This window comes from Rana temporaria, chromosome 13 (assembly GCF_905171775.1).
Source record: "Rana temporaria chromosome 13, aRanTem1.1, whole genome shotgun sequence".
NCBI lineage: Eukaryota > Metazoa > Chordata > Amphibia > Anura > Ranidae > Rana > Rana temporaria.
In genome coordinates this window covers 51,205,129-51,225,771 of record NC_053501.1, presented here as the reverse complement: position 1 = coordinate 51,225,771, position 20,643 = coordinate 51,205,129, and the positions used below count along the sequence as shown (strand labels likewise).

The following is a 20,643-nucleotide window of genomic DNA, read 5'->3' as shown; positions in this document are numbered from 1 at the left end:
GCATTATGAAGGTTCTCCCCCACTCAGCCGGGTGGGGGGAAGGCTTCAGCTGTTTGCGGAGGCTTGGCTAGACAGGATCCAAGACAGGTGGGTCCTCTCTACGGTCTCAGGGGGCTACAAGCTGGAGTTGAGCGAATTTCCTCCACCGCGCTTCTTAACCTCGAACGTCCCAAAGGACCTCGGCAAAAGAAGGTCCTTAGCATTGGCCTTAGATCATCTGTTATCCGAAGGGGTAATCAGAGAACTGCCAGTGGAAGAACAAGGTTTGGGGTTTTATTCCAATCTCTTCACCGTCCCCAAACCAAACGGGGATGTAAGACCGATCCTGGACCTCAAGGCCTTAAACAAGTTCCTAAAGGTCCAATCATTCCGGATGGAATCGATTAGGTCAGTGGTGGCCTCCCTGCAAGGAGGGGAACTACTAGCGTCCATCGATATAAAGGACGCATACTTGCACGTTCCTATCTTTCTCGACCATCAGAAGCTGCTTCGCTTCGCGGGTTAAATCAGCGCCACTTCCAGTTCGTGGCCCTACCTTTTGGTCTGGCCACCGCTCCTCGTTGTTTTCACGAAAGTATTGGCTCCACTGTTAGCCTATCTAAGGTCTCAAGGCATATCCATAGTAGCCTATCTAGACGACCTATTGTAGTAGACCCGGTCAGTGGCCGATCTAAACTCAGGCGGTACACAGAACCGTAAAATTTCTGGAATTCCATGGGTTTGGGTTCTCAACCTGGACAAGTCAGCCTTAATGCCTGTGCAAAGGCTCGAATATTTGGGTCTACTCATAGACACAAAGCTAAAAAGGGTCTTCCTGCCCCAAAGGAAGTTCGAGGCTTTAAGAGAACTAGTTCAACTAGTCAAAGCAAAGCGTCAGCCTCCCATTCGCCTCTGTATGAGGTTACTGGGAAAGATGGTAGCCTCGTTCGAGGCCGTTCCATTTGCGCAGTTCCACTCAAGGGAGCTTCAACATGCCATTCTGTCCGCTTGGAACAAAAAGGTTCAAGCCTTGGATCTCCCTATGTCTCTCTCCCGGTCAGTCCGGCAGAGCCTTTGTTGGTGGCTGGTTCCCCGGAACCTGCTAAAGGGGAAGTCCTTTGTTCCCGTGACATGGCAGGTTGTGACCACGGATGCCAGTCTGCTAGGCTGGGGTGCAGTCCTGGGAGGTTTGTCTCTCCAGGGGAAATGGTCAGCCTCCGAGAGGTCTCTACCCATAAATCTGCTGGAAATTCGAGCAGTCTATCTAGCCCTGTCAGCTTGGTCAGACAGGTTGAAGGGTCTTCCGGTCAGGGTTCAATCAGACAATGTCACTGCCGTGGCATACATAAATCACCAGGGGGGCACAAGAAGTCGTGCAGCCCAAAGAGAGGTGAATCGAATCCTGACCTGGGCAGAGAAATATGTCCCATGCATATCTGCAGTGTTCATTCCGGGAATAGACAATTGGCGAGCAGACTACCTAAGCCGCCAACAGGTGCTTCCAGGGGAATGGACTCTTCACCCCGACATCTTCCAGAGCATTTTTCAGAGGTGGGGAACACCAGATGTCGATCTCTTTGCATCGAGGTTCAATGCAAGGGTGGGCAACTTTCTGTCCCGGACAAGGGATCCACTTGCTTACGGCACGGATGCACTGGTGTTCCCATGGGACCAGTTCTCCCTAATGTATGCGTTTCCTCCGCTGCAATTATTACCCCGTCTTCTTCGCAGGGTAAAGTCGGAAGGAAGACCAGTGATTCTGGTGGCTCCAGCGTGGCCCAGAAGGGCCTGGTTCGCGGACATTGTAAGGATGTCCGTGGGGCAACCGTGGTCCCTTCCGCTTCGGCCGGACCTATTGTCCCAGGGGCCAATATTCCATCCTTCCTTACCGTCTCTCAATTTGACGGTTTGGCTATTGAGTCCCATATCTTAAAGAAAAGGGGTCTCTCTAATGCGGTGGCATCTACTTTGATTAATGCCAGAAAACCGGCATCCAGACTTATCTATTACCGAGTTTGGAAATCTTATGTGGCCTGGTGCGAGACCAGGGGTTGGCATCCCCGGAGGTATCTCATTGGCAGAATTCTGGAGTTTCTGCAGTTAGGGGCAGACATGAAGTTGGCCCTAAGCACCATTAAGGGCCAGATCTCGATTTTTTTCCAAAGGCCACTAGCTACACATTCCCTGATCAAAACCTTTTTGCAAGGTGTGATCCGGCTTAGTCCACCAGTCAAGATTCCCTTGTGTCCATGGGATCTGAATCTGGTCCTTTCTGTCTTACAGAAACAACCATTTGAGCCCTTGGCTCATATTCCTTTGGTCCTTCTGACCAGGAAGGTGATATTTTTGGTAGCCATAACCTCCGCCAGGAGGGTTTCGGAGTTGGCGGCCTTGTCTTGTAAGGAACCGTACCTTATATTCCATAAGGATAGAGTGGTCCTACGGCCCCACCCGGCTTTCCTACCTAAAGTTGTTTCAAAATTTCATTTGAATCAGGATCTTGTTCTCCCGTCTTTTTTCTCAGAACCTAGTTCTGCAAGGGAGAAGTCTTTACATACGCTAGACGTATTAAGAGCAGTTAAGATCTATATTAAGGCTACTGCTCAGGTCCGGAAAACTGATACATTGTTTATCCTGCCAGAAGGTCCCAGATGTGGGCAGGCAGCGTCGAAGTCCACTATTCCAAATGGATTCGGCAGGTCATTACTCAAACCTATGGCTTGAGGGGAAAGGTTCCCCCGTTTAAGGTTAAAGCACATTCCACTAGAGCGGTGGGTACTTCCTGGGCAGTGCATCATCAAGCCTCCATGGCTCAAGTCTGCAAGGCCGCGACATGGTCGTCTGTCCATACTTTCACTAAGTTTTATCAATTGGACATAAGAAAGAATGAGGAGAGCGCCTTTGGGCGCAGTGTGCTGCAGGCTGCAGTTTGATTCCTCATGTCTGATGCCGCCCGGCTTATTTCTTGGGGTCTCCCCTCATAGCATTGCTTTAGGACGTCCCACATAGTAATTACTATGTTTCTCTGTGTCCCGTGATGTACGATAAAGAAAATAGGATTTTTATAACGGCTTACCTGTAAAATCCTTTTCTTGAAGTACATCACGGGACACAGAGCACCCGCCCCTCTTTTTGGGGTATTTGGGACACTTATTGCTTGCTACAAAACTGAGGCACTCCCGGTATGGGAGGGGTTATATAGGGGAGGGAACTTCTTGCCTTAAGGGCGTGCCAGTGTCCACACCTGAAGGTACTCTCTATAACCCACATAGTAATTACTATGCTTCTCTGTGTCCCGTGATGTACTTCAAGAAAAGGATTTTACAGGTAAGCTGTTATAAAAATCCTATTTTTTACTGAAACTACTTAACTTACTTTTTGACCCCGCTGCCTAAAAGCCCTACCTGGGGAACTCCTCTCTTCCATGGAAGTGAATAATTTCCTAATCTATTGACTTCTTTCGGCTGCAATATGCTCAAATGATTGCTCCATTATGCGTCCCTTTGTTTCAATATAATTCTATACTTCAGTTTACTATGTTTCAGTTTACTATGCTTCAGTTATGAATGGACAGTCAGTGATCGGTACCGATTGCTGACCATGTTTAAAAAAGGCAGGGGCTGGTAAACTACATATTTACTGGCCCATTCCCTGCTCTCCATCCTGACACATCCCCCCGCAGGAGAGGTGAGGAGGGGAACCTGGCAGTGCTGTGGGGCACACAAGGGCAAAGCCACACAAAGAATCTATAGATATAGAATTGGATATATGGGATTGTACGATAATTTTTGTTTTATTTAATTTTTTTATGGTTGAACTGGATTTACCTGTGTCTTTTTTTTTTTTTTTTCCAACCTGACTAACTATGTAACAAAGAGGATCCTGGAGGGGATGGCATGTAGTGGAACTGATGGCTGTTTTTTCTTCCCTGCAGTAGCTAAATATCAACACGAAGGTGAGGTGGAGAAGCGGGAATTGCCAGCATTCAGCTGCTGCAGGGAGGAAAATACAGCCATCAGTTCCACTAAATGGTGCCCCCCCCATCGCTCTCCAGGGTCAGCAACCAAGGGATGCATGCGATTGATGGGTAGATCGCGTTTGACAGGTTGCTGACCCCCCACCATATAGATGCCGTTGTGCCACTTTAGCTGCTACTGTGCCCTATTTTGCCCAGTCTAAGACACTGACCTGAAGACCCCTTGCAGCTACGTGTTCTGCTACCAGGAATAGGAGGTGGACTGCTGTTGGTATCAGATTGGTAAAGACGATTTGTAGTCCAGAAAAATAGAGTAAATGTGCCAAGTGCAAAATAATAACTGTTGACCTTGCCAATAAATATTGTGAGCCGATAACTTTGTGTTCTCTGCCACTAACTATTATCAGTTAGCATTGTTTCCAGTTCTTTCTGTGGACTACAGATCCCCCCCCCCCTTGCTATGGAAAATAGGGGGGAGGTGTTCAGTAGTCACAATGCTCTGCCTCCATACATACAGTTGACTGACTGAGTCTTTTCAAAGGGAAGAGAGAAGAAAGCTGGGAAAAAGGAAGCTAGTGCAGTGAACCCAACCTGCAATATATTCATTTTTTTTTTCACTTAAAATGAAGGACACAGGATATATCAACTATGTACTTGGAACACAATTATAGGAATTACATTTCCAATTATGCTTATGGCATTTTAGAAGTCATGTACTTGCAGCCCCCCCCCCCCCACCCAAATAAATAAAGATTGCACACATTTTTGTTGTGGGGAGGAGGGGGATAGAACTTTTGGTGAGAGCCCTGTGTCTCTTGGCTGTACTCCATGTAACATGCATTCTCACGCTCTTCACTGGAATATACTCAGACATGATGAACTTCCACAGAACGCCACAGTAAAGTTCTATTGAAACAAGGCTGTGCTTGTGATGTAGAAAGGGCTTTGATCTGTCTATTCTTTCCTGTCTCTTTTTTCCCCCTTTTGTGGAAGTCAGATGGTGGATAGAAGCTGTTGGGAAGCTATTCCTGAGCACACATAACAAATGCATCGTGAGCTCATGCAAGGACAGGTTTTGTGACCCATTGGGGGAGATGAAGACCCAATTTGTAATTGGCCTCACAGTGGGGGAAGGAGGGGCGGGGGCTGAACTTCCGGGAGATCGGGCCGCGGCCTGCATCCTGGAAGTAAAGAAGGGGATCTGTCAAAAACGTGCCAAAATGTGATATCTCATTTGGGTGGAACTCCGCTTCAAGTATTGTAGATCAGTGCTTCTCAACCTTTAACTCCAGGTCCCCTAAAAAGTATTTTCAGTCTCCAGGCACCCCAGGATAAGGCTTGATTCACGTTGCTGTGTGTCACTGAGTGCGTGCAAAATCGCACTTGTTCCCGACAGACAAATGTTCTGGCTTTAGGGGTGCCATTAATTCCCAATTATAAATAATTGGCTGCCCTGCACGCAGTTGCACAGACGTGAACCAAGGATTTGTTTACATGTGAGGTTGGGGGGCAGTAAAACCATGTGGTTAAGCTGTTTTTTTACCACCTTCAACTGCTCTCCCTTAAGCTGCAGAGGCAAAAGCTGCAGGTGTACACATGCTGTGATCGCGGTTGGAAGTATACCTAGGGTGAATGGGGCTGCACTGCAACCATCCTGCAACTGTATGCATTGCAGGCGGTTGGTTGCGGTCTCTCTCTCTCTCTCTCTCTCTCTCTCTCTCTCTCTCTCTCTCTCTCTCCCTCCCTCCCTCCCTTTGATTGCCCTAGATGTTTAACCCCTTCCCAGCCAGTGTCATTAGGGCTGGTAGATAGATTTGTAGATGCCAGCTATAAGACCTCTTTCACATTGAGGCGTGGAGCCGCGGTGACGGTATAGCGCGCTATTTGTAGCGCCGCTATACTGTCGTATTTACCGCCATATTCGGGCGCTAGCGGTGAGGTTTTAACCCCCGCTAGCGGCCGAAAAAGGGTTAATACCGCGGTTTCCCATTGATTTCAATGGGAAGGCGCGGTATAGGAGCGGTAAACACCGCTCCTATACCGCTACAAAGATGCGGCTAGCAGGACTTTTGGAGCGTTCCTGCTACCGCACCGATTCGGTGTGAAAGCCGTCGGGCTTTCACATTGAAGCCTGCAGGGCATGATTTTTCATGCGGTATAGCAGCGCTATTTTTAGCGCTGTACCGCATGAAAAACGCCTCAATGTGAAAGGGGCCTAACGATGTAAATCCAATCAATATACGCTTATTGGGATTTTTGTCACCAAAAACCTGTAGCAGAATACATATTGGCCTAAATGTATGAAGAAACTAGATTTTATTTTTATTGGATAGTTTAAGTAAGAAATATTTTATTGATGTTAGTTTGTTTTTGGTTTTATAGCACAAAAAATATAAATGCCGAGGTCATCAAATGCCACCAAAAAGCTTTATTTTTGTGGGAATAAAATGACATATTTTATTTGGCTACAGCGTTGCACGACTGAGCAATTTGTTTTTCTGTAGAAGTGACGCAGTGGCATTTTGCAAAGGCTGGCCTGGCCATGAAGGGGGGTAAATCTTCTGTATGTTAAACATTTTATATATTTTCTATTGTAAATAACATAGGTTAATAAGATATGCAAATCATTACATAAAAAGAAAACAAAAAAAAAAAATGTAGATTTTACACAGCATCCCAACTTCTTTGGAATTAGGGTTGTAGTTATATATACATAATGTCATACTTCAGATAGTTTTCACATAGCACGGGTAGAAGTCCCCAAAACCTCCTACAAACATTATTGGATCTATTTTGTAAAAGTTTTTTTTTAACTAGGATTCAATCAAATATGTGAGATTCCTAGGTGAAAATTGTGTGAAAACATTTAAAAATACTCAAATGTATTTTAAGTTAAATCCAGTATCCTAAATCGGTGGTTCTCAACCTTCTAGTGCCGTGACCCCTTGATAAAATTTCCCAAGTTGTGGGGACCCCTAACAGTAAAATTATTTCCGTAGCGTGGGTTGTCGGCACCCAAGGCAAGACAAGTAATTTGCGCCCCTAACCAATGGACATTTAGCGCTCCCTGAGTGCCTTCCACTCCTACAGTATTAAAACCCCTTATGGTACATTTTAAGATGTACCACTTTCTCTTTGTTCTCCTTTCTTTCCCTTTTTTATTTCTCTCTATCCTAATTTCTTGTTTTTTTCCCCATCCCTCGCTCTCCCTTTTTTGTTCCTTCCCCTTTTTTCCTCTCCCATGTGGTTCTTTATTTTTCTTTTTTAACAGAAGGATGTATTCTCTATTTTTTCTCATTCTCTTACTCCTTGGTGGGGGGTGGTGGGATCAGTGGCAGTGCTGTTGGAAGGCTGGGATAAGTGCTGTGCAGTGCTGGGGGGAGTTCTGATCAGCCAAATTAGGCACTCTTGATCAAGGTCATCTGAGAATTGTAGTAGGGACTTTTAATAGCAGCTATAATCACAGGTAGTATTACTCACTGTGTCTCTGACACCTATGCCCAAATCAGGAGATTGGGTCTCCTGCTGCCCCTCCCACTTCACATTCCTCACCAGCCAGCTGACACCTAGTCTCTCTGTCCCCCCCCCCCCTGAACTGAATGGGCGGCTGCAAAGAGGCTGAGTGGGCGGCCGTGGGCTCCAGGAACAGCCCTGGGCAGCAATGAAAGGGCTGGGAGAGCGGTGCGGGATTCAGGAACAGCCCAGGATTTGGTGACCCCTGGCAAACCGTCATTTGACCCCCAGGTTGAGAACCGCTGTCCTAAATGCTATATTGATTTTACTGCGGCATTAGTTGTTCTTCTGCTGCAAAGAAAGGAAATTAACTTCTAATGAGTTGTATGAATTGATTTCAATTCAATAAAAAAAAACTCAGATATATATCTATATATCTATATATCTATAATCCCCATCTCTCCTCCTCTCCATCTCTCCTCCTCTCCATCTCTCCTTTTCTCCATCTCTCCTCCTCTCCATCTTTCCTCCTCTCCATCTCCATCTCCATCTTTCCTCCTCTCCATCTCCATCTTTCCTCCTCTCCATCTCCATCTTTCCTCCTCTCCATCTCCATCTTTCCTCCTCTCCATCTCCATCTTTCCTCCTCTCCATCTCCATCTTTCCTCCTCTCCATCTCCATCTTTCCTCCTCTCCATCTCCATCTTTCCTCCTCTCCATCTCCATCTTTCCTCCTCTCCATCTCCATCTCCATCTTTCCTCCTCTCCATCTCCATCTCCATCTTTCCTCCTCTCCATCTCCATCTTTCCTCCTCTCCATCTCCATCTTTCCTCCTCTCCATCTCCATCTCCATCTTTCCTCCTCTCCATCTCCATCTCCATCTTTCCTCCTCTCCATCTCCATCTCCATCTTTCCTCCTCTCCATCTCCATCTCCATCTTTCCTCCTCTCCATCTCCATCTTTCCTCCTCTCCATCTCCATCTCCATCTTTCCTCCTCTCCATCTCCATCTTTCCACCTCTCCATCTCCTCCCCATCTCCATCTTTCCACCTCTCCATCTCCTCCCCATCTCCATCTTTCCACCTCTCCATCTCCTCCATCTTTCCTCCTCTCCATCTCCATCTTTCCACCTCTCCATCTCCATCTCCATCTTTCCTCCTCTCCATCTCCATCTCCATCTTTCCTCCTCTCCATCTCCATCTCCATCTTTCCTCCTCTCCATCTCCATCTCCATCTCCATCTTTCCTCCTCTCCATCTTTCCTCCTCTCCATCTCCATCTTTCCACCTCTCCATCTCCATCTCCATCTTTCCTCCTCTCCATCTCCATCTCCATCTTTCCTCCTCTCCATCTCCATCTTTCCTCCTCTCCATCTCCATCTTTCCTCCTCTCCATCTCCATCTTTCCTCCTCTCCATCTCCATCTCCATCTTTCCTCCTCTCCATCTCCATCTTTCCTCCTCTCCATCTCCATCTTTCCTCCTCTCCATCTCCATCTTTCCTCCTCTCCATCTCCATCTTTCCTCCTCTCCATCTCCATCTCCATCTCCATCTTTCCTCCTCTCCATCTCCATCTCCATCTTTCCTCCTCTCCATCTCCATCTCCATCTTTCCTCCTCTCCATCTCCATCTCCATCTTTCCTCCTCTCCATCTCCATCTCCATCTTTCCTCCTCTCCATCTCCATCTTTCCACCTCTCCATCTCCTCCATCTTCTCTCCTCTCTCCCTTCCCCCCCCCCTGGGTTTTTTATTGCCACTACATTCCCATAAAAAAAAATGTTCATGTTTTGAAATGCAGACTTTTTATTTAAAATTATGGCCTGGAGAACAGTAGTACCATAAGCAACATTGATTTCTTATATTTCTTCAGTCATACTATTAAATGTTTCAAAACTTTATTAACCCTTATATACTTTTTTTTTTTTTCTTTTCTTAGCACTTGGATAGTTCAGAGGATTTTGCCTCAGCCTTTCATCAGTATTTGGCCAAGTATGTCCCCCGTATATACACAAGCTATGTGCAGCCACAAGTGGACAGGCAAGAAAAGCTGGCACAGGACTGTATCTTCACCCCTTTGGAGTGGTACCTGTTTGGAGAGGACCCTAATGTCTTTGTGGAGAAGTTGCGTCAGAGCGAGGCGCCTCCCTTGTGTGGTCTAGTATTTAGAGGAGGAGAGACCACTTATTCTTGCAGGTAAGCTCAGTCTGTGAGTTGACAATATTAAGAGTATAACTAAAGGCAAACCTCCCTGAGTGAAGAGGGATTTGAACACCTATACCTTTTTACTGCAGTCTGTGCCTTCAGGAGATACGTCCTCTGTTTGTTCAGTTAATTATTGAAAGTAATCAGAAAAATGCAAATTTGGGGTTTTCCCCAGAAAAGTAATATAGGGGAAATCTTCTGAAGGGGGCACTAGTTCTGTTGGGGGGGGGGGGGTCCCCAAGGGATTCCCTTAATGTAATTTGCAGCGATTTCCCCTCACTTCCTGTTTTGGCCACAGGACAGCAAGTGAATGGAAATCTCTGCAAAGTGACACCAATTGCAAAAAAATAAAAAATCTGACAAGTTCTGTCCCTCCCTTGCTCTATCCAAAATGTTAAAAGTGTTGCCTATAGTTCTGCTTTAAGAATTTAGTCCAAGAACACGACGGCAGCGCTTGTCCACTCAAGCTAAATAAGTGCTAAGTAGGTGTATGTTTAGTGATAGTTGCAAATTCCTTTTTATAGCAGCTTAATGGAAAAAAAGGTTTATTTTTATGCCCAGTTGAAAAAGTTTTCTGAAATTTAGGCCTCTTGCACACTGGGGCGTTTTTCATGCGGTACAGCGCTAAAAATAGCGCTGCTATACCGCATGAAAAATCATGCACTGCAGTGTTCCATGTGAAAGCCCGAAGGCTTTCACATTGAAGCGGTGCGCTAGCAGGAGCGCACCAAAAGTCCTGCTAGCCGCATCTTTACCGCGGTATAGGAGCGGTGTATTCACCGCTCCTATACCGCGCCTTCCCATTGAAATCAATGGGAAAGCGCAGTAATACCGCGGTATTGACCCTTTTTCGGCCGCTAGCGGGGGTTAAAACCTCACCGCTAGCGCCCGAATATCGCGGTAAATACGACGGTATAGCCGCGCTACAAATAGCGCGCCTATACCGTCACCACGGCTGCACGCCTCAGTGTGAAACCATCCTTAATGCTGATTTATATCTTCCATAAGGTAATCTGTTGATCCTACCAGTGATCTAGCAAACTTCCTGTGCATGTTGACTGTTCTAATTTTTCCCAATTTTGTCTGAACTACAAAAACACCAGCCGCTTATGTTCTGAAGAGGGGAAGGTGCTCTTTAGTGCTAACATACCTCCTGTCCCTGGATAATAATTCTGCTCCTTTTAGATACAGTACATTAAAGTGGATGTAAAACCTCAAATATACCTAGTGAAGTGAACAGCCTCAGATGGTACGCAGAGATGAAACAAATCTCCCTACATAAGTTTTACATGTATATCTGCCATCTTCAGCTTTTATTCTTTAGAAAGTTCAGATCCTGTTAGATTTTCTTTTCCTGGTTAGCACTTCAGTGAAGCCAGCACATACTGCCAAGGCAGCTGATTGGAGGAAAGGCGCATAGGTAGAGACTTTCAGTTTGTTGAATGGTTCAGCACTCGGCTAATCTACTTATAGCATCCTCCCCAACACAAAATTCATGCTGCTTTTATCTCTTGTGTTGGAGAACTTGTCAGACGTTCTCATGCTGATGACAGAATAACGGGCCAGGAGACCGCTATGGGACATAGTGCTTTGAACAGAGATGAGAAAACAATGCATATATGTGCCCAGCTCAAATTTCACGAATCGGGTTTGCACCCACTTTAAGAGAGCCTAGGGCAGGAAGTGTGTTACTGGCAAGATCACCAGGTAAAAATAAGGAAATTAAATAAAAACCTGAGCTAAGAGAACTATTGCAGCCACTATATATAAGGACTGGAAAGCTGCAGTAGATTACGTTTCCTGTTCTATTGGTTTCCAAACTGCAGCCTTTGCTAACCTTTTGTTCAGCCCTTGGGGCACTAGAAGTCCCACTGACCCCAACAGTTGGGCATTGTTCCTGCCACTAATACCAATGGTGGCGAAAAGAGCCGAACGGCGATGCACAGTATAGCGCCGACTCGCCCTTCGGCACCTTTCGCCAGTCGTGACGCAGCATACGCGACGGGGGGAGCTGTTTTTTTGTCAAAACGTCAATCACCAGCATGTGAGGAACGCCCACTCCCGCGGGACTCGCAACCCCCGAAGCCACGGGTGAATAGCTGTACGAAGGTATGTACAGCATGAAAAAAAAACATAACAGGCATAATCGTATTGTAATGTGGGGGGCCAATGTAATTAGAGAAAGTGGTTTTTAGGGTGAACCTCCCCTTTAATTTGTTTGAACATTTTGTAGACATTTGTTATAGACAGTTTAACGACTACAATTTTTAACATTTCTAAGAAATACATTTTTGTGTTAAGAGACTTCTTTTTTTTTTTCTTGCAGGGACTGTGCAATGGATCCCACCTGTGTGCTTTGTATTAACTGCTTCCAGAACAGCATTCACAAGAATCATCGCTACAAGGTATGAGCTGGGCTATACACAGTGTGTGTGTGTGTGTCTGTGTGTATGTCCTTTTTGTTTTGTATTTTTTTGTGTTGTAGAATCGTATACGAGTAAGATGTTGGTGGAATACAAGTGTAACTTTAACTATTTGATAACATCTTCCATAAAATCTTACAGATGCACTCTTCAATGGGAGGGGGGTTTTGCGATTGTGGTGACACAGAAGCCTGGAAAGCTGGTCCATACTGCAAGATCCATGAGCCAGGGGCTTCAGATCAGGTAATAATTGCTCTGGCAATATTGGCTTGTAATACAAGCAATCAGGTATTGGATGAGAAATCATTTGTTCAGTTATGTGATAAAAATTCATAATCAACTTTTGTATTTTTTTAAAGCTTCCTTTCTAAACTACTGCCATAGTGGTTTTCTATAAGGATATACATGCCTCCTGCATGTATCCTTACCTGTCAAATGTCTCCCCTCTGTCTGTTATGAGACCCGAAATACTGCAGCTTCCGTGGGTGGGTCTGTTGTTCGGAGCTCGTGGTTGGAGTCGTGATGTCAGTAGACTCCCCACCCACCTTTACACTCCCCTTGTCAATATGCATTTTCAACTGTGTATTTCTTACACTGAACTTCTGCTATAGTCACTAACATCCAGTCAAAACCCAGATAAGTCGCCACAAGACTTCAGCATGTCCAATCATGATGAGGTGTGGAGAAGCCAATCCTGGGAGAGCTGGATGAGGGAATCTGAAGAACACAAAATGTCTTGTGCATGAGATATGTAAATCGCCTGTCAATCACAGCAAGGGGGAAGAACTGACTCCTATTTCTGTGTGTCAGTTTTAGCTCACTGAAAAAAAGATAAAAGGACTGCTCGGAGATGGATTAACTCTTTGTGGCAAGACTGGACACAGATGAAATTAAATCCTATACTGTTGAATCCTTAATTCAACAAAATATATAACTTTGGGTTTACATCCACTGTATTTTATGCTTGGACTTAACCAGGAAGAGAAAATCTAACACAAAGAGCACTTTCTAAAGGCTTTATAAAGATGAAGACAGCATATATATATGTATAACTTTGTAGGGAGATTTCTTTAATCACTGTGTATCATCTGAGGCTGTTCACTTCACTGGGTATATGTGAGGGTTTCCTTCACTTGGTGTCTCTAAATACAACAAAGTAAGAAAAATTAACTCCAAACTAAATAAAATCCTATCTTGGAGCAGGTTTGCTGTGGTTTGGGTGCAGCACATTTTGCATTGTGATTTACATGCAGTTTTAGGTGCATTTCCTTTGTGACTTCTATTACACTGTCTATTTTCATGAAAGTGCTTCAAGGTCCTGCATACGGCATCTTGGTGTACTTTCAGAAAACGTGATGTCTAATAGGAGTCAATAGGAACACACAAAAAGCCGTATGTAAAATGCAGATACAATCGCAATGCACCCAAACCACAGTGCACTGGTGTGAACCAGGCCTTGGGCATAATGGTCACTAGCACAAATATAGAGAGAGAGTGAATCTGGCATAGTGGTTGGCTGGAGGATGACACATGCTCCTCCAGATACTCAGAAGTGACATTTTATTGTTACTGGCTGTAGAGGAGGAAGGTGCGATTCAGGGTGCTGGCAAAGTGAGTTTACTTGGGTCGAAAGCCCTTTGCAGCGATATTGTCACTTTACCCTTTACCTTTGAAAAAGGTGAAGGTGTCTTTTTAACCACTTCCCGACCTCCTCATGTACATTTACGTCGGCAGAATGGCACGGACAGGCACATCCACGTACCTGTACGTCCTCTGCTAGACGTGGGTGGGGGGTCCGATCGGGACCCCCCCCGGTACATGCAGAGGTCGGGTCCGCTCGGGGAGCGATCCGGGACGACGGCGCGGCTATTTGTTTTTAGCCGCTCCGTCGCGATCGCTCCCCGGGGCTGAAGAACGGGGAGAGCCGTGTGTAAACACGGCTTCCCCGTGCTTCACTGTGGCGGCGCATCGATCGAGTGATCCCTTTTATAGGGAAGACTCGATCGATGGTGTCAGTCCTACAGCCACACCCCCCTACACTAGTAAACACACACTAGGTGATCCCTAAATGTTACAGCGCCCCCTGTGTTTAACTCCCAAACTGCAACTGTCATTTTCACAATAAAGAATGCAATTTAAATGCATTTTTTGCTGTGAAAATGACAATGGTCCCAAAAATGTGTCAAAATTGTCCGAAGTGTCCGCCATAATGTCGCAGTCACGAAAAAAATCGCTGATCGCCGCCATTACTAGTAAAAAAAATAAAAATGCAAAAAAATTATCCCCTATTTTGTAAACGCTATAAATTTTGCGCAAACCAACCGATAAACGATTATTGCGATTTTTTTTTTACCAAAAATAGGTAGAAGAATAAGTATCGGCCTAAACTGAGGAAAAAAATTTTTTATATATGTTTTTGGGGGATATTTATTACAGCAAAAAGTAAAAAATATTGCATTTTTTTTAAAATTGTCGCTCTATTTTTGTTTATAGCGCAAAAAATAAAAACCGCAGAGGTGATCAAATACCACCAAAAGAAAGCTCTATTTGTGGGGAAAAAAGGACGCCAATTTTGTTTGGGAGCCACGTTGCACGACCGCGCAATTGTCTGTTAAAGCGACGCAGTCCCGAACTGTAAAAACCCCTTGGGTCTTTAGCCAGCATATTGGTCCGGGGCTTAAGTGGTTAAGTAGTTTAGGATCTCAGCAAAAATGGAATGGAAAACTCTTGCTCATGGACTTTTTTCTTTTTTTTTTTTTATTCTTTTTTTTTTTTAACACTCTTTTTATTTTAAGAATTTTACATACAGGTAAGAATGTATACAGAGTTCAACATAAGCCATTTCAAAGGCAATATGACAAAAAGGCTAAAAGGAAAACCATTAAGGGACTTAATCTGATCAGATAGGGTCACCTGTCTACTGTCAATTATAAGGTCACCTGTCTACTGTCAATTATAAGGTCGTACAATCTACTACATAGATGGGTGCCAGAGAAAGCATAGAACCTACTACAATAAGGACTTTCCATTTACTTTTGGAACATGGAAAGGTTCTTTTAAGAGGCATTCTGATGTTACAGTATGAATAGTAGGCAACTGAAATAAAAAAATAAATAAAAATGGAATAACATTAATGTGAATGAAAACCAGTCTTCCGAAATTGGAGATGGCACAAAACATACAGTAATGAAAACAATCTCGGTCGTTACTCAGGGTAATAAACTCCAAACAAAAATTATTCAAATGGAGGATAATGATTGTGAATGAGTTCTGGTATCCAATGTAGATAAAATAATGGATTCCTAAGTGGGCTGCTATATGTCGCAGTGTAACCCAGATTGATGTAATACATTGGATATCAATGCAGTCTCAGTGAATTCAAAATGATTATTTTCCAATGGAATATGATGGGAAAGTATATGTCTATTGATAGTGTGGGTAGAGTTGAAGAAAGCTATGTATACCAATCAAATTTCAGTGATAAGTATCGGTCAAGAATCACATTATAGGGCTGCTCAAGAAATTAATATTCATCCCAGTGTATTACAGCGATCAATCTGGGTTACACTGCGATATATACAGCAGCCCACTTAGGAACTTTGTTTCGACTTTTCATTAACCTGAGTAAACACGTAAATTTTGTATGTTTTGTACCATCTCCAATTTTTTTTTTTTTTAAGACTGGTTCTATAATGCTATCGCTCATTCTTCTTTTGACCCATACAGACCTTTTTATATGTGTACTATGAAGGAAACCTGTGTTGTTTTTGGTATCATCCATTGGCTTTATTGTATCATGTATGAAGCGCTTTTTAGCCAGCTTGGCTTGTAAGAGGCTTTTATTCAAACAATTGGGGGTTATTTAGGAAAGGCAAATCCACTTTGCACTACAAGTGCAAAGTGTACTTGGAAGTGCAGTCGCTGTAGATCTGAGGGGGACATGCAAGGAAAATAAAAAATGGCATTTTAGCTTGCACGTGATTGGATAATAAAATTGTCTGAGCTTCCCGTCATTTCAGATCTACCCCTCAGATTTACAGCGATTGCACTTTCAGTGCAATTTCAAGTGCACTTTGCACTTGTAGTGTAAAGTGGATTTGCCTTTCATTACAGCGGGAGTTCACCCATAAAACATTTTTTTCAAAGAATCCCCTTAGATGGATGCTCATTTTGTCTAGGGGAATCGGCTAGTTGTTTTAAAATATGAGCTGTACTTACCGTTTTCGAGATGCATCTTCTCCGTCGCTTCCGGGTATGGGTCTTTGGGAGCGGGCGTTCCTTCTTGATTGACAGTCTTCCGAGAGGCTTCCGACGGTCGCATCTATCGCGTCGCTAGTAGCCGAAAGAAGCCGAACGTCGGTGCGGCTCTATACTGTGCCTGCGCACCGACGTTCGGCTTCTTTCGGAAAATCGTGACGCGATGGATGCGACCGTCGGAAGCCTCTCGGAAGACTGTCAATCAAAATAGGAACGCCCAGTCCCGCAGCCCATACCCGGAAGCGGCGGAGAAGATGCATCTCGTAAACGGTAAGTACGGATCATATTTTAAAACAACTAGCCGATTCCCCTAGACAAAATGAGCATGAAGCTAAGGAAAAAAAGTGTTCTGTACGGGGTGAACCCCCGCTAATAACCCCCAATGTATAACTTTGTTAAATGTAAGTATAGCTTGATTGCTGCTGCTATGTTTGCCGACACCTACAGTTAGCATCTTGCCTTTAGAAGTCTGCACCAAAACATATTTAAGTGTGGAGTTCATTATTTTGTGTCTAAACTGTTTTGTTGAGATCTAAAATGATTGAAAATGCTTTTAGCTCAGGTTTAGTGTCTGTGCACATATCAATAAACCAGTGGTTGGATAATTTTGGCAGTATTACATAGATGACACAATATAATGTTTTTTTTTTTTTGTTACTATTCAGGATTCTGGATTTCGATTACCAGAAGAGATCTTGGCCCAGACTAGAAAAGTTTTCCCTGTCATCATCAAGTACATTGTGGACATGCTTATCTGGGAGGAGGAAAAATGTCTGCCTGGTTATTTAAATACAGGGTATGACTGCTAAATCGCATACCACTGCAGGAAACTATGATCTAAACACCACAGGGCCTTACTGTAAAAACTGAACGGGGTAACTCGTGTTTAAATACCTCCCAGCCGCTGTATAGATCAATGACAGTGGGCGGGATGCTCTGGTGTTCTGGGACAAAGTCATATGATGTCGCCCCAGTCTCGCCACACTTTCGTGCCTGTAGTGATCGCTGTGTCACTGTAAAACGGGGTGACCCCGATCTCGGTAAACAGCCGATGAACGCAGGTCTTTACCCATGTGATCAGCGGTATCCTATCACAGGTAAACCAGGAAATGCTATTTTATCAGCTGTTCTCGCCTCACACTGACAGTGTGAGGAGAGAACAGCCAATCGGTGGCATTTTCACACAGAGGAGACCTGTACAGGTAATCGGTGCCCTGATTATCAGTGCAGCCCCAATAGTGCCCAGCAGTGATGCCAATCTGTGCTCATCAGTGATGCAAGTCAGTGCTGCCTTTTAGTCCCCCTCCCCTCAGTGCTGAATATTGGTGCCACCTCATCCATGCACTTCAGTGTAGGAGAAAGATTACTTATTTACAACATTTTACAAAAAAACAGCAGTGATTTAATGCAAGCAAAATATGGCACTATATGTGTGCAAAAACCATAAAAATTTCATTTGGGTACAGTGTTGCATGACTGCGCAGTTGTCATTGAAAGTGTGACAGCGCTGAAAATTGGCCTGGGCAGGAAGGGGGTAAAAGTGCCCAGTATTGAAGCGGTTAAAGATGAAAAGTGGTGGTGTTAATTTTAGCCATTCTACTGCTGTAACAGTGTAGCTTTTGTTAATTGGAGCCTCATTCATTTTAACCACCTAAATCAGAACTACACTGCATCACAAACCAAAAGCACTATTTAAAGTGGAGGTTCACCCTAAAACAATTATCTAACATTACATCCAGCATACTAACGACATGTACAGTATGCAGGTCTTTTTTTTCGCCGTACATACCGTTATATTGTTTTCTCCCCTTGAGTAAGGGCAGATGATTCATGTAGCAACTACTACCTGGAATCCATCTTCCCTTAGCTCAAGCATACAGGCAGGAGGATGGGCTCCTCCCCTCCTAAAGACTCCCGAGATGTGTGACATAATTTGCCTAGGCATAGAAACTGACTAAAGAAATGTAAATAAAAATTAAAATAAGGTTTAAAACAAGTAAATATAATACTTTTTCTATCTACCGTATTTATCGGCGTATACCGCGCACCCTAACTTTAAGAGGGAAGTTTCAGGGAAAAAACTTTCCACAGCCCCCTGCGTATTACACGCAGGCACAGTTTACCCTCTATTTTCAGGGTAAAAAAGTGAGTGTTGTTCGCCAATAAATACAATATTTACTAATGCTAGCAGCATAAGGATTCAAAATGGTTAATGTTGAGAGAGTGAAGTTCCACTTTATAGACAGATTTAGTGTGGCAGACTGGCCACTTCCGAAACTAAAGTGGTAATTTTTTCTAAAACTGGCTGAGGGTTGCAAGCCTGCATTTTAGGTGCTCTGACAAACCACATTTTCTTTTAGCCAGAAAAAGTCAAAGCAGCATTGCTGTGTGCTCTACAGTGATGATCACCACTCCAATGACCACTTCATCTACAGTCTACAGAGATCTCTAGGATGTGATGTGAAAGAATCGCAGACTATAACAAGTGCTGCAGAGAGGGAGGTCAGTATTAATATATACTTTTTTATTTATTTATTTTTTCTACAATAAACATGTCCTTGAATCTGTCAAGCTCATATGCTGTCTTCAACGAATACCAGAGAACCAGACCACTACTATAATATATAAACAAATGTGAAGGTTTATATATGGTATTATCCTTGCTCCTATGTGGGTGTTTTCATTTTCGGGGTTTTGTAGACTTTCCCCACGGGCTCCCCAGGCTACTTGCCACCACTCGCTGATGTAACAATATACTGTATTTGTCAGGATCTGAGGCCCCAACGAAGCGAGTCAGCCCATGAAACGCGTTGCAGAAAAAATCTTCAAAACTGGATTTTGAATCCAGGATTATATTGCCCTGGACAAGCAGTTTAACTCGTTTTTATGTAATAATCCCCTTTCTTTTAGGAATTGTAGAATGTTATAAATAGTTATGTACAAATGATTTCATATAACGTGTTGGCTCCGTGGTTATTAACCCAAGAAAGTACATGAAAGATCCCAAACCTTACTCAGATTTCTATAATTATTTCCTGTTCAGGGTCGCACAACTTTGAAGGAAGGAAATTTAGAAGAATGCAAAGAAACTGCAGATAAACTTAAGGTAAACCATTTATTTCTTTTTTTAAGCACCAACACTGTCAGTGTTTTACGTAGACAGGTTAGCTTAATTGACTTTAGAAAGTTTGGCTAGACACTGCAGATGTGATTGCAGAGGTTTCTTATACTTCTGGGAATTCCAACCCTGCCATATTCACACTTGAATACCCCACATTTGTCTTTTCTGCACCCTATACAGTGCTAAGCAAGGGAATCTTAATCTGCCTGTTGCCTGCCTTTAAATGGAAAATTGAAAGTTGGGTAGCTGTAAGAGCAAAGCAATAGGAAAGGTTGTTATTGGCAGATCACCAGAAGAAAACAGAAAAGTCTGCAAAAAACAAATTCAAGTCACCACATCTAAGGGCTAGAAAGCTTCAATTATAATATTTTTTACTTGGGTTTAGATGCTCTTTAGCTCTAGTCCGTTAACATCTGGGGCACATCAGTGGTTGACAGATTGATATTACATTTCCTATGTACATTTTTTTTTTTCTCCTAGAAACACTCAGAAAATGTGTCTCAGCGACCTCTGCATGTTGAAGTGCTGAATTCTTTGGTCATGGCCACATCAGAGCTTTGCATGCAGTCTTGGGACGTGGTTGAATAAACCTCATGCGCACTCAAGCAAGTATTATTGTATTGTGTTGTTTTTTTTGTTTAATTTGGTCTTCCTAGCTTTTGATTTGGTAGCTCTGTGCCTAGCCTTTTTTTGGCATTCATTGGTTAGAAAGAGGCTGATTTCTAGGCTTCACCAGTATCGAAGTGAGACATCTGCCAGTCCTCAATACAAGCAAAACCCTGGAGAAATACAGAATAAATACTTGTAAGGCAGCTGTTTTACCTGGCAAAGAACTTGCATTTCAATCTTTTTAGTGACATTTACACAGGCCATCACAGTCGGGTGGATGCAACCACTTTTGCTCAGTTTTTAATAAAAATAAAAACAAAACACTTAAAGGAGAAATATAGCCAAAGCTCGTTTGGCTGTACTTCCCCTATGCAATTCGTTTTGCACTCCTGTGACCAGTCCACGCTCTGCTGATGTCGCAGAAGTCAATCTAGGCACCGAATAATCACAACAATGGAAGTCGGGATCTGCCAGGTGCCTGAACCGACACTCGGCTCAGCCTCTCAGCGAGCCCCTAAGCGCCTGAGCCGGCCGCCTCCTTAAACAGCCTAGCCCTCCAATGAGCAAGGAGGGGGCAGAGCAGAGAGCTGCGGACTGTCAGTCACAGCTCTCTGCTCATGGAG

At 43.9% G+C, this 20,643-nt stretch overlaps 1 protein-coding gene across 1 annotated transcript in view; it reads left to right on the top strand.

Moving 5' to 3' along the window:
• Nucleotides 1-20,643, top strand: part of UBR1 (ubiquitin protein ligase E3 component n-recognin 1) — a 158,744-nt gene that overhangs the window by 30,136 nt on the left and 107,965 nt on the right. The window contains 8 exon segments of the mRNA XM_040333640.1: nucleotides 9,345-9,601; nucleotides 11,937-12,015; nucleotides 12,175-12,276; nucleotides 16,956-17,086; nucleotides 18,651-18,792; nucleotides 19,334-19,396; nucleotides 19,892-19,957; nucleotides 19,959-20,016. Coding sequence (XP_040189574.1) covers nucleotides 9,345-9,601; nucleotides 11,937-12,015; nucleotides 12,175-12,276; nucleotides 16,956-17,086; nucleotides 18,651-18,792; nucleotides 19,334-19,396; nucleotides 19,892-19,957; nucleotides 19,959-20,016 — 898 coding nt within the window.